This window comes from Bactrocera oleae, chromosome 6 (genome assembly GCF_042242935.1).
Source record: "Bactrocera oleae isolate idBacOlea1 chromosome 6, idBacOlea1, whole genome shotgun sequence".
In the NCBI taxonomy this organism is placed as follows: domain Eukaryota; kingdom Metazoa; phylum Arthropoda; class Insecta; order Diptera; family Tephritidae; genus Bactrocera; species Bactrocera oleae.
In genome coordinates, this window is record NC_091540.1 from 65,007,760 (window position 1) to 65,021,134 (window position 13,375).

General features: G+C 32.7%; 1 protein-coding gene across 19 annotated transcripts in view; it reads right to left on the minus strand.

Moving 5' to 3' along the window:
* Positions 1–13,375, minus strand: part of Svil (Supervillin) — a 368,637-nt gene that overhangs the window by 4,865 nt on the left and 350,397 nt on the right. For 18 of the 19 annotated variants that reach the window (XM_070111687.1, XM_070111698.1, XM_070111686.1 and 15 more), the window contains 2 exons: positions 1,313–1,454; positions 142–676 (listed from right to left, as the gene is read on the minus strand). In XM_070111687.1, the coding sequence (XP_069967788.1) occupies positions 142–676; positions 1,313–1,454 (677 nt within the window). Of the gene's footprint in view, positions 1–141; positions 677–1,312; positions 1,455–5,132; positions 5,324–13,375 lie in introns of those variants that run through there. The other variant, XM_036364180.2, reaches the window with a different exon arrangement.

Consider the following 13,375-nt stretch of genomic DNA (forward strand, 5'->3'; position numbering starts at 1 on the left):
AAATTTTGATAAGCTGCTGTTAATTTCGAATTTTGACTTTTCTATTTGTTTGACACTTTTCGCTCATCGAAACACAAGCAAAACAAAACAAAAAAATGTATTATAAGAATCAAAATAAAAAATATATATATATATATATACCGTTGTGTCGTCTTGATGCTATCAAAATCGAAATCGTTCACTGCGGCATCCTCGCTAATAACGGTTGTCTGTATGGGCGTTTGTTTCTTTGATGCAAAGAATTTCTCGAATGTCTCTTCGTCGTCCAGCTTTGGCACAGTAACACGTGTGCCGAGCGCCGCACGCTCTGCGGCAGCACTCCTTGTGTTCGCCTTATTCTTCGTCTCCTTTTCATTGCAGCGCTCATCGGAATCGGAGTCAGAGCTAGAGTTTGCCGATTCGCTATTCGGACGTTCGGCCGTTACGCTCAGGCTGCGCTGCAGGTAATTGTGCTGACCGTAGGTACCACCGTTGGTGCCACCATTTGTATTGGTTGTCACCATCATCGATGGACTTTTGGCGAGTCCAAGTTGTGGTTGATTGGCGCTGACCACCACATGCATGGAACACTTTTTCGGTTCGGCATTTTGTTCGCGCTCAAATTGTAGCTCAATCGGTGACTGTGCTTTTTTTTGCAGACGTCCAGCGACTGTGAACTTGGAGGCATCGGATTGTTCTGCGTAAAGAGTAGGTAAAGAATAATAAAGATGATAAAAAGACAAGCTTTAGGAGAAGGAAGTTCGCTGCAAGAGAATGTTTCGAGGTCGATCTTGAGGAACAGAACAGATCTGTGTGGGGTTTCGATATAAATAGGTTAAATAAAGTTATCAGTGAGTTTTAGTTCTGATTCTGGACTGAAAATAACTCAATCAATTATATGAAGAATTAAGTGATGGTCTCTAGGTAATATGAATGCCTGAAGATTTCGTACAAGGCTCTTTTATACGTTAGAAATGCGACATGCGCCGCTAACAAGATGTAAATCTAAGTCCCATCCAAATTATGTTGCGAGCTCAACACATTCAGCCGTTTGGGGTTTTCATCGAAAATCAGTAAGACGAGACTGTCTTCTCGTAATGAGATTGGTTTATTCTCTTCTTCTGTCAAGTCTGACCGCACTTTAAGAGTTATTTGACCGGACAAAGCATCGAAATCATGGACTATCTATCGTACATGGAAGATCTCAGACATTTTCGATTAAATATAATACTTCCAGAATCAGTTCAATACAGAATATGTTAACAAAAAAAAAATTTTTTTTGGTGTTTAGGTTTAAATTTCAACTTAAAAATTTTTAAAAACGTTTACATACCGATACGATCCTTCCACTTCTCCGAAGATGTTTTCAATTTGCCCAAACGATCTGAAACTTTGCCACCCTCCAAGCAATTTGGTATGAGAGGCGATTGCGGCAGTGGTTTGTCCGATAGTGAGTGTGCTAAAGAAAGTGATTCCTGGAATGAAGACAATGAAAATTATGGGTTAATTAAGGTGTACAAAAACTGTTAAACCAATCAAAAAAGTATTTATATGCAAACACCAGTCGGAAAAGAGTAAAAAGTTAGATGCAGGATAGTACCGGAGTCATATCAGTAGGAGAGCCTAACTGAATTAATGAGCACATCTAGTGTGACAGCCTAAGAAAGGTGATATTTGGGAATTAAAAAAATAAAAAAAGAGTTGAATTTTACTCAAAATTTTGGTCGCTTTTGGACTGCGAAAATCCTTTTAAAGATCAGATTATGATCTGGTACGTCATTATAGGGAGAACTATATACAGAACAAGCAGAAAAAATGGACTGGGGATGGATCGTTTGTCTCTGAGCAATCAGTCAAGTAAATTTGAAAAAAGCTGTTTCGAGAAAAACGCGTTTAAAGATAAACTGATGATGCTCATTGAATTGAGCGGCTACACTTTATAGGGTTGTACCTCAAAAACTATTTGAGATATCGATTTAAAATTTTAGTATGTTATTTTAGAAATTTATTTTTTCTAACGAATGATGATATGAAATAAAACGATTTTTTTTTTGATTTACCACTAAGTGTACACAAACTCTAAGTTACAATTTAATAGATGAATTCGTGGAGTTATGAGCAGGGCAGTCTAAAATAGCCACAGAAACTGAATTAATAAAAAATTGCAGATCGTTTTCGAGTATATATTTGGAACTTGTAGTAAATTATATAAAAGGCCTATGCTGCCTGACATCCATTCAGTATGTAATATTTCAAGTATGCACAATAAGAACTAAGTATACTTCTAAGTGTACACTATTATAAACATAAGTGCACGCAAATTATATCAATTTTAATTACCTATCATAAATCGAAAACAAAAGAAGAGGATGTATGACTAACGATTTATTTCAAAAATAACTAATTTATTACTCTCAAGAGTCTAATCAATGGGGAAAAAGTACGCAATTCTTATCAAATGGCAAATTGTGATAAAAATAATTGAGTGCTAAATATATCAACAATGTAATCAATATGTATACATAATGTATTATTGATAAATAAATATAAACGAACTTAAATAGATAAATGAAAAGTAAATCAATATTTTACAAACATATTTTAATCATAAAGTTTTTTGACAGAAAAAAATATAAAAAAATTAGAAAATAAAAATAAAAAAATAAAAATAAAAAAATAAGAAAAAATATATAAAAAAAAATTAAAACAAAAAATAAATAAATAAAAAAAGCAACACTAAACTTGTCAGCTTTTGTAAACATACGCGCACTTTCAAAATTTTGATTATATCTACTTGTATATTCATATAGATTGGTTTGTATGTACATATGTATGTCAATACACCTGATCGACTTGAATTTTCGTGTGGGCACTTCGATTGACCCAAAATTGCCACCACTGACCAATTTTCTGTTTCTGTTGTTTGTCTGTTTGTCCAAATTGGAAATTCCATGTCTTCGCATTAGAAATGTTGACAACAACAACAAGAACAAGCTTTGCAAAATTGTACAATGCGAAGGCGTAATTAAAAATAATCACTGAAAATTATTTAGGCATTACAAACACATAAACAACTGCATATATAGATATACAAAATATATGTAAATATATATATTCTCACATATTCAGATGAAAGCATGCCGGTACGAGGGCTGTTTGATAGGTTAGAGGTGCTGCTTTAGCCTTTATTCGATATATGATTGTGATGAAATTCTTTTATTTCCATATTCATTCAACTGAAATCTCATATCCTCTCAACACTGAAGCAAACGATTTCGAAAACGAAGAATAATAGCTGCTCGATCCATCCAACAACCCTCGTGCACATGAAAAATAAATCAATCATGCCCATTCTCGTCGCTAATGCGCACTTTTATCGTGAATTGGAGAGCGCCCCTTAATGGTTTTCCCCATTTGCGTTTATTTGCTATTTCTATTTTATTTTCAATATTTTTATAGGCCCAGTTAGCATCTATCGGTACATAAATCACTTTATACTGGTTTGCATGCATGCTTAGTCCTTATATGGTCCACTCCGACGATCGAAGCATTTCAGCACCGTGACTAGCTCAAACACCGCGCGCTCTCCACGGACAAGTTACGCAAACAGTTAGTGCATGTGGCAATCACAACAATAATGAAAACAACAAATCGCATTTGCGACATCGGTTTTATTGCAATAATTTCGCCGACATTTACAAAACAAATTGCAGTTGGCAGCACGCATTATATGCAAATACATTTCAATCGATTATTTTTGGAAAATTTTTTCAATATTTGCATCGCTTAATTGCTTGTGGCAATAGAGCATTTATGGAAAGGTAGTAACCTTGAAACCTTGTTTTTTTTGTGGTACGAAGTTTTTATTTTTAGTGTATGAGTGAATAAGTAGCTAATCGATCTGAATATAATACATATATTTACATATATGACGAATGATGACAAAAAAGATTTGACTTAAAAATAAATGAAAAAATAAATCAATATATAAATATAAATGGCACATATATATATATAAACCCTAGACAGGGTATACTAAGTTTTTTACGCAGTTTGTAAAACCCAGAACGAAATGTTGGAGACCCTATTAAGTATATAAATATAAATAAGACCCTATTAAGTATGTATATTAAAAAATCATTTACTTTGGCTGCACCGAAGCTATAATACCTTTCACAAATAAAAAAGTTTCCATACGAGAACTTTATTTTGACCGATCGTTGACTGACGTTTATATGGCAGCTATAGGATATAGTGGTCCAATCTGGAAAATTTCTTGGAATATTGTAGCCTGGATAATGATCCATGGCAATTTTTGTGAAGATACCTTATCAAATAAAAAAATTTTCATACAAAAACATGATTTTGATAGGTCACTTCGTTTGGCAGCTATATGCTGCAGTGGTCCGATCCGGATTTTTTTACAGACGTTGTAGTGTTGCTTTTGAGAATATTTTATGTCATATTTCGTGAAGATATCTCGTCAAATAAAAAAGTTTTCCATACAATGGCATGATTTTGATCGCTCTGTTTGTAGATCGTTCCTGTAGTAGTCCGATCTGAAGAGTTTCTACGGTAATTATAGCGTGGTCTTTGGCCAATGATCTATGCGAAATTTCGTGAATATCGGGGATTCCGACAAATTAGCAGCTTTTTAGGGAGAAAAGGACGTATTGCCCCAGATTCTTTTACCGTTCTTTAAACTCAAGAAAATCAGCGCTGGACAAAAATTTAGCGACAATGATGAGGTAATCGTCAATATTGAAGATTATTTTAATAAGCATATTACTATTAAAATGGCATCGATATTTTGGAAGATCGCTAAAATTCATAAATCGTTTTCGATAGACATGTTACGAATATTTCTGTTTATCTGCGAAATTCTGCTCCCAAAAACCGGACCTGAATTAAGTATAACTGCACAGTAATGAAGCAGACACCAGGTAAAAAACTATATACATATGTATTAGTAAAAAAATTCTTTTTCTTACAAAGAAAGCAAGTTTAACAAAACGTTTACACTAAAGAATTCTATTGGCTCAAAAATTAAAACTCTATAATTGTTCAGCATTTAGATTTGGAAAACAATTTTAAGCCTTTTTTTTTTTTGTTACCAAATATTGCAAATAATATATTTATTAAACAATAATTACCAATTTAACCTTCTCCATATTATTTTTAATTGTTGGAAAACCGGAAATGGAAGTGGAATTCTTTTCACGAAATATTTAATATAAAAACTTGTTGATTGCTATGATAAATAAACTTTATTATGAAACAAAAAGTATTGTTGCATTTCCTTAAAAAAGCTCGAATACAAAAGGCGCGTTGCCGCAAATTTCCAGAAATCAAAGCGCCGCACCTGTGATCGTCGCCGGGTAACACTTGTCGTTCCGTTGCACTAAATGCAATAAGTCTTGTCTGTTTTTCTTTGCTTCTTTTGTGTGTGTGCACTTAAAACCTTTGCGCAAAAGTTAAGTATTGTTTTTATTGCCAGCAAATAAAAAAGGGGGAAACCAGCAGTTATCCAAATCGAAAGAAACACGAATTACAAACGCGACAAAATAAAAACAAACATCGATCGGAAAACAAATGTTTGAACAGTTAAGTCACGGCTTTTCTTGTTTTGCTGCGATTGGCCGAGTCCAGTTTGTTAACGGTTTACGGTACGCGACACATTTTAGAAGCGTGTGTATGGAGCAAAGCTGCGAAACTGCTGTAGCGTCGTGTTTTTCGCAACTTTTCAGCTTGTTATATGGCCTGCTTTTGGACAAGTACTTCAAAACCAGCAAGTACCCACAAATATTTGAGCGTATAACTATAAGATAAACGGCAAAAGTTCTCTCTGTTTGCTTACGAAATATTGCCGAAGCGAATAGAAATAAAAACATTTTCCACAAATTTGCCATCAGTCGTTCCAAATGAAACTTAAACGAGGGGAGTTACCACAAAACGACCAAAAATTAAGCCCAGCAAATGCCTGATAAGATAGCGAAAAAGCTCTAACTGCAGCTGCTATCATGAATGTAAGGTCGTTGTGTTGAGATAACAGTACGAAAAAAATTAAATCAATAAAAAAATTAGTATAAATACTTTCGCACGTAAAAGTGCAAAAAGCTTCAATGCCTCTCGGCGACTTTTTGATTAAAATGTCGAAAGCAAAAAAAAAAAAAAAAATAACAGCAGAAATTAGTTGATTGCGTTTATATTAACACTGAAATGGTTGTGAAATGGATTAGTCATGCGGATATTCCAAAGCGCAAACTTTAATATTGTTTATAAGTATAGTAAACAAATAAAAGACGCATAATATAGTGGTTACACTTAAGGCTGAGAGCAAACATAATTTATTAAAATGATAATTTAATATTTTAAGAAATGATTGATGAATTTGAAATTGTTGTAACACCGAAGAATTGAAAGACATTCTATTCGAGAATTATGAAGTACGCTTTGGTGCCAAATTAGTTAGTTTGTATGGCAACTCTATGCGACAGTGGTTCGATCTAAACAATTTGTTTAGAGGTTGTGGCATTGTCTTGAGTACAAATATCTTGCAAAATAAAAAATTTGTCCATACTAGAACTTGATTTTGGCTGAAAAGTATATGTTAAAGCCTATAATCTTGTCATTTGTAATCGGCGGTTCCGACAAATGAGCAGCTTCTGGAGGAGAAAACGACGTATGCAAAATTTCAGATCGTTATTTAAAAAACTGAGATAATTCGTGTATACATAAACAGACAAAAGGACATGGCTAAATCGGATATATTTTATAGGGTCTTCAACGCTTCCTTCTGGGTGTTACAAACTTCGTGGCAAACTTAGTATACTCTCTTTAGGATTTAAAATTTGATTGTTAATTAAGGATGGATGTTTATTAAGAAACAAGCAAAAAGAAGCATTGCTCAGCTACTTTACTAGAGAGAATGCGCTCACGATTGCTTTTCTCTGTGCTCGAAACTGTAGTAATATACTGCGATGTAATGGCTCTGTAGAAGTCATCATTCAACTTGAAGTATTTTTGAACACCTCGGAGGAAATTTGATGAAATTTAATAGTAAACATAATAAATCGTTCTTTAATTTTATATTCTAATGTTAAGTTGTTGGAACTTCCACTTACTCCTTAATAGCTTTATCCCCATTAATAAAGATTTGTTATCAATTTATGAATGAATGAATACAAATATAAAACTACAATAGATATATTAAATATATCGCTTAATAAGCCTCTATTAACTACTTTATATCAATTTTCTCCTGTCTTGTAGTCGTTTAAGTTAGCATTGAGAATATACACAACAATACCCCTATAAGGCGGGGCAGTACTTGCGAAGACAAGCTTGCATCATCATTTTTTAGTAGGGTAATTCAAAACAGGTTAATCACATAATTAATAACATATTACTTTTATGGCACGAATAAAATGTTTTCAAAGAAATTTTCGATTACGGCAGCGGTATCAATAGTCTTGATCTGCTAATAAGAAATAATGAAGAGTAGTCTACCGAAAACTGAAAATGTTAATACAAAAAAGGCATTAACATCAGAGTAGCTTTTTAAATATGTAGATGTTTATACAAATCTTAGAAGTGATGATTCATCAATATTAAAATTATTCATTTGCTATTTTGCTAGCCGTTATTGATGTCAGTATGCTGTGTATAATTCGTAGTTTAAAAGTTGGTATAAATACGGTGTTGTTTGGAAACTTTTAGCGCGAATTTTTTTTCATTGATTTTAATAATGAATATTTTTGTTCTTAATTATAGGAATTTTAGTATTTAAATTTACTGTTTACATTTGATTAGGTAGTCTAACCTTATTTAAATTTGTATGCCATGTCCGTCTGTCTGTCTGTGTATTCGTGAAGTAGTCAGTCAGCTTTTGAGATAATGATCTCAAATTGTGTACACGTCCTTTTCTCCCGAAGCAGCTGCTCATTTGTCGGTGTTGTCGATATCGGACTACTATAGCATATAGCTGTTATATAAACTGGCCGATCAAAATGAAGTCTTTATATGGAAAAGGGTATTATATGTAACTTCTTTTCAGTCGTAGTTCACGTTTTTTGCTATTTTTACCGTATTTCAAGAAAGTGATGTTTTTTCAAAACGAGAATACAAAAATATCTCTAGAAATTTTGAAATATAATATTTTTAATATTAATTTATTATTTTTTTACTTTTCGTTCATATTCCATTGCCTAATTTAATATTAATATCTCACATAAATTTAATTAACTTATTTTTTTTTTTTGAACATTCTAATATATTTGTTGATAAAGTTTCGCTAAAATCAATCATATATCAATTTGGTAGTAATATTAAATATAAATTAATAAAAGTATTGACCCCATTTAACATATTTTTTGACACATTAATGACATTTTTAATTCCGTAAAACTCACAATTTTTTTCGTGCGTATAAAAAAAAAAGCTTTAAACCACACTATAATTATTTATTTGAACCACCCTGTATTGCATAAAATTAAAAGTGATCTTCCCAAATTCCAAATTTCGCCTTAACATCTTCAAAAAAGCATCAGCTTAAATCAAGCCAGCCAATCCCTCATTTGTTTATAGACCCTCCAATGATTAACACCTTTTAGCCAAACAAATATATACTGTTATGTGTAACCGTTTACTCGTAAAGCTGTCTCGAAAATGCAAATTTAACATTGTAGCTTTTGTAGTGTTTACATTTTTCAATGCATATGTATGTATGTATATTTTGTTTTGTTTTTTTACTCTCTCGTTCACACCATAAAATCGCCATGAAGGGAATGTGCCAAAGAGTATGAATTTCAATTCTTAGCCACTTAGGCATAACGAAGTAACGATGATTCATAAAAATTTACTGATAAAAACACGAAATTGATTGCGAATGTCCAGTATTTGTTTGGACAACACACAACCATGCGTTGTAGTGACACTTAAACAAGAGTCTTTATAGATATATACATATTTATAAGTGCTCAATAGTTAAAATTTGTATAAAAAATTACTTTTGACTTTGATTGTCATTAGCGTTTTTTTTTTGTGTGAAGATATATTTGACCGCAGACAATTTTTGATTTTTCTTTTTGTTTTTGGTTTTTGTTATACAACTTTGCATGTGTAATATTGACAACTGTTTAATCGCATGACACATTATTTGCTAAAATATTGTAACTGTTGCTTGAACAGTTGTTGTATATTTAGGCAGATATATAAGGACATATGTACATATGTACAAGTGTTAAGTATGTATCTCAAAACGCACCTATGATTTAATGTCGTTCGGATATCTCAAAAACTGACGAGAAATTTTTATTATCTCTTAAAATTAAACTTCAACTATAAACTCGTTGCCTCAAAACCGGTTTTAGACCCATATTCCCTTAGACAAAGTTGTGCAGAATGATAAGTAGAATATTTCCCGTTTATGCCGTTCAATCAATCATTTTAATAAATTCTACCGACTATTTTGTATAGGAAGTGAGAGATATCAAGCCAATTTTTATTCATAGTTATTGGATCTGGTCTTCAGAAATTCGAATTTAAAATTGATAAATATATTTATTAATAATTAAAAAATATTGTGTTTAGCGTTACACAGTATACTTTTTAAGTCATTCGTTACGAATAATTACATGACAAAGTAATGCTGTTTAGCTTTCTAAATAAGTCTCAATTAAGTAGTTAGGGTTTAGACCTTAAAAAAATACGATTTTTTTGCTTAAAGTACACTTTAAAGCTATATAAACATGTTTGAATTGATAAAATAGTGAAAAAAGTTGTTTCCTTGTTTAAACCGCTGTAGAGTCGAAGTGTATGGATCAGTCAGCTGAGGCTTTAAGCTTGAGGCTGACACTTTAAACCCCTGTTCTCGAAATTACTTTTTGAAAATCAAGCAAAATCGCATTTATCCACTTAATATTACGTTTTTTTTTAATAACCGATTAACTACAATTACTGCTAATTTTTATGGTCTAAAATTTAATATTTGTTTTACAAGTACCGTTTGGTGCAACATCTATATAAAGCTAAAAATATACAGACTTTACTAACAAGTCTTATGAGATTTAAGTTCCCGTTGTCTTTTTTTTCTTATCAGATAGCACAAGTTTTAGAATCACAAATGCTCTTAGAGGACTTCTTAATTTTAAAGATTGACCCAGTAGCCGCCATTTTGTAGTAAAATCTCAATGTAATATTTATTGTATACGCTGACTAGATCTTTAATAAAGCTTGAAAGAAAAAAATACGATTTATTTTTTTTTACTCCCAGGCAAAATTTTCAGAGTTAGAACTTCTTTGAAGCAGTTGACTTGACTATTGTTGCATAACTCATCTGATCAAATTTAACTGGTTCATTTAAACTATGCGACTGCAAAACGAATCGATAAACAATTTCTTCCTAGATTGGTACAATCTTTTTTTATGTTTATGTGAAGTTTGATTTCCATATGTAAATTAGTGTGTGTTTGACATCTGTTTGTTTACGACGCGAAAAGTTTGTCTGGCCATTTTTACCATAGAAAAAATATTGACAACCAGTTTGCTTGAAATTTTATGTTTCCAATGAAACCAAGGCTAGGGAAACGTTGAAAATGTTGCAGAAGTGTTTTGTGGAGTATACTTTAACATTAACACAAGTATGTGCGTGGCATAAAGGTCGCGAAGTCATCGAAAATTTGCCTCACGTCAGGCGTCCATCCCGCTCTTTTATGTTTTGGGTATGAATCGTGCCAATACTAGACGCGTACCAAAAGACCTAAAACTACGTTGAAACTGTCTAATAATCTAGCGATTGGCGCTCCAAAAATAAGCCGAAATAAAAAACCAAAATTCACTAAAGGCACTGACGGTACTGACGGTACTGACACCTATCCCAGCTGAGGCTTGCAATTAGCGTTAGTATTGGCTCAGGAGCATATATGGTATTTGTCAGTCCACGTCAAATTTGAACCGATGATATGAAACTATAATGTTTTGTAATATACTAGTATATTTTTGTGTTCAAAATGGTCTCAATTAAACTGAGAATTTGGAGCAAATTTAGAAAGTTTTGTATATAATATAAGTATGTATTATTATCAAAAAAATATTTTTTTTTTTAGCTGAAAATTCACAATAAATAAAAAACGTTCCTAAGATAACTTCTCATTGTTGAAGATACCTATGTTGAGGTTAAGATTTTTTTTTTAATACATTATAGTGTGTATGCTTATTTATAATATATTTGAATCATCTAATAAAGTTTAATTACGGAAATATCTAAGCAACACTAAAAACCTTTCGCTTAACTAATTTATCAAGAAGAAAGTTCAAAGTTTTGCATGCAGGCAGTGACATATATTTATACGAAGCTGTGTATGTATTAGTAAGTTCTTTGTAAGTATAGCTCTCCAAGAATTTTAAATGCACATAAAAGGGAAGTAACCAGCTTGCACTCAATCGCAGCGTAAAAAATAACTGTATGTGCAAGTAGCTAAGTATATATGTATGCATGTATGTACGAGTCTATATACATATGTATTTGTATGCACATATGCATATATGTGTGTATGTAAACAGCTAGCCCTTTTTATCACTGCTGCAACACTCAACTGAAGTGAATTGCCGTTGACGGTGGAGTACGTAAATTGGGTTGAATTAATTGACAACATGGCACAACCGCAGCCAATGTGGACCCGCTGTCAATGGCGACCCAAAAGCCTCACTATGTGTTATTTATGCAAGCATGTGTGTGTAAGGTAGGCCATACAACACACTTATACCCACACACACACACACACATTCATACCGCTGGTGGCGCGGCTGATTGGACGTTTAGTTGGCAAGCAAACTAACTGCCTAGTTGGCTGGCCTGGCTGATTGACGCTTTGACTGCTTGATTACTCGCTGCATTGCATTTCATATAATTTAATATTTTTCCTTTTTTATTCTTTATTCTATAACTTCAATTCAGTTTGCCTGCTTGTTTATGAATTGGTTGCGATCGCTGTGTGTTGCGTTTATTTGCTGTTGTTCTTGTTGCTGCTCTTATGCGCGCTTTATTTGCTTATGATTATTTGCTCAATGATATGTGAATATGTACACACATATATATTTATGTATGCATGTTAAGTATAGTACATAAATATATATACATATATGTATGTATGTGTGTATGGGCGTGTGCGTTTCGCCTACGAGCTGGCGGCATGCAACAAGTTGAAGTTAAAGTTCATTGGCTTTTGCACTGACAACCTACAACAACAATAGCAACAGACAGACAAGCGAGATATATCTCTTTATGAATTTGTTTATGGAACTTATCGTGCATTTATACACACACACATACATACATACATACATATGCATGTGGTTCTGTGCATTTTTTTGTAGATATTTACATTTTGCAATATCCGCGCACTCAAAGTGCTAAGCCGCGATTTGCTGGTGTGGCTTACGGCCAGAATTGCAAAAAAAAAGTCAAAAAGGGGAAAGAGTAACATATTCATATAAATATTTGCAAATCATGCGGCAACGCACATCAAAAATGTAAAGTGGAAAATGGATTTTTATAGGCGCCAGTCAACTTTGTAGCAAATATGGATATATGGGCGTATGGAAAAGCTTAAATGACTTGCTAAAAACTACAAACTCGCAGGAATAAAAATTGTTGGCGTCAATCTTCTATATAAAATAATTGGGTGCTTACACCTCTGTTAAATGATGACACTTTTATGGCGGGTTTTTTTATTTTATTATTTATGAGATTCGCTGGGACTTCGAAAATATGCTTAAGGTTTTAATCCTGTTTTTATTAGCTATTTTATATCTGGAACATGGATATTAAGGTGGTAATCCTTTGAAGGAAATGTCGGCGTGACGAGCTAACACTCACACATGCAATTCAAATTATTGTATTTGGGTGTGAAACTTCACATACTAAGAATATATAATAAAATGTTAAGTAAGTTTCGAAGAATAGTGCAGACAAAGAACACACTTAAGACAGCGTTTGATTTGAGGATGTACAATATGTACTCGAAACAAATCGAGTAGAAGTGCCTTCAACAGCGTAAATTTTCATCAAAATTTTGCTCTTCTTGCAATATACACGTATATGTATCGTATGTACTACATATGCACACATATGTATACCATATACAAGTATGTTATGTATTTATATAAAAATGTTTTCCGCTCAATTTGTTAATATTTATGATGCTATTAGCTAAAAGCGTACACACTTTAAATAAATTAATTTGCGTCAATTGAACAAATATGAAAGATAATTTTGAATTGAGTGCACTCGAAACACAAGACAACACTCATAGTCACACATGCATAGATGTGGAAAATTGTGAGTAACTATCTAGAATAGTGAATTCTTAGAATAGTAACATCTTAGGACAGTTAT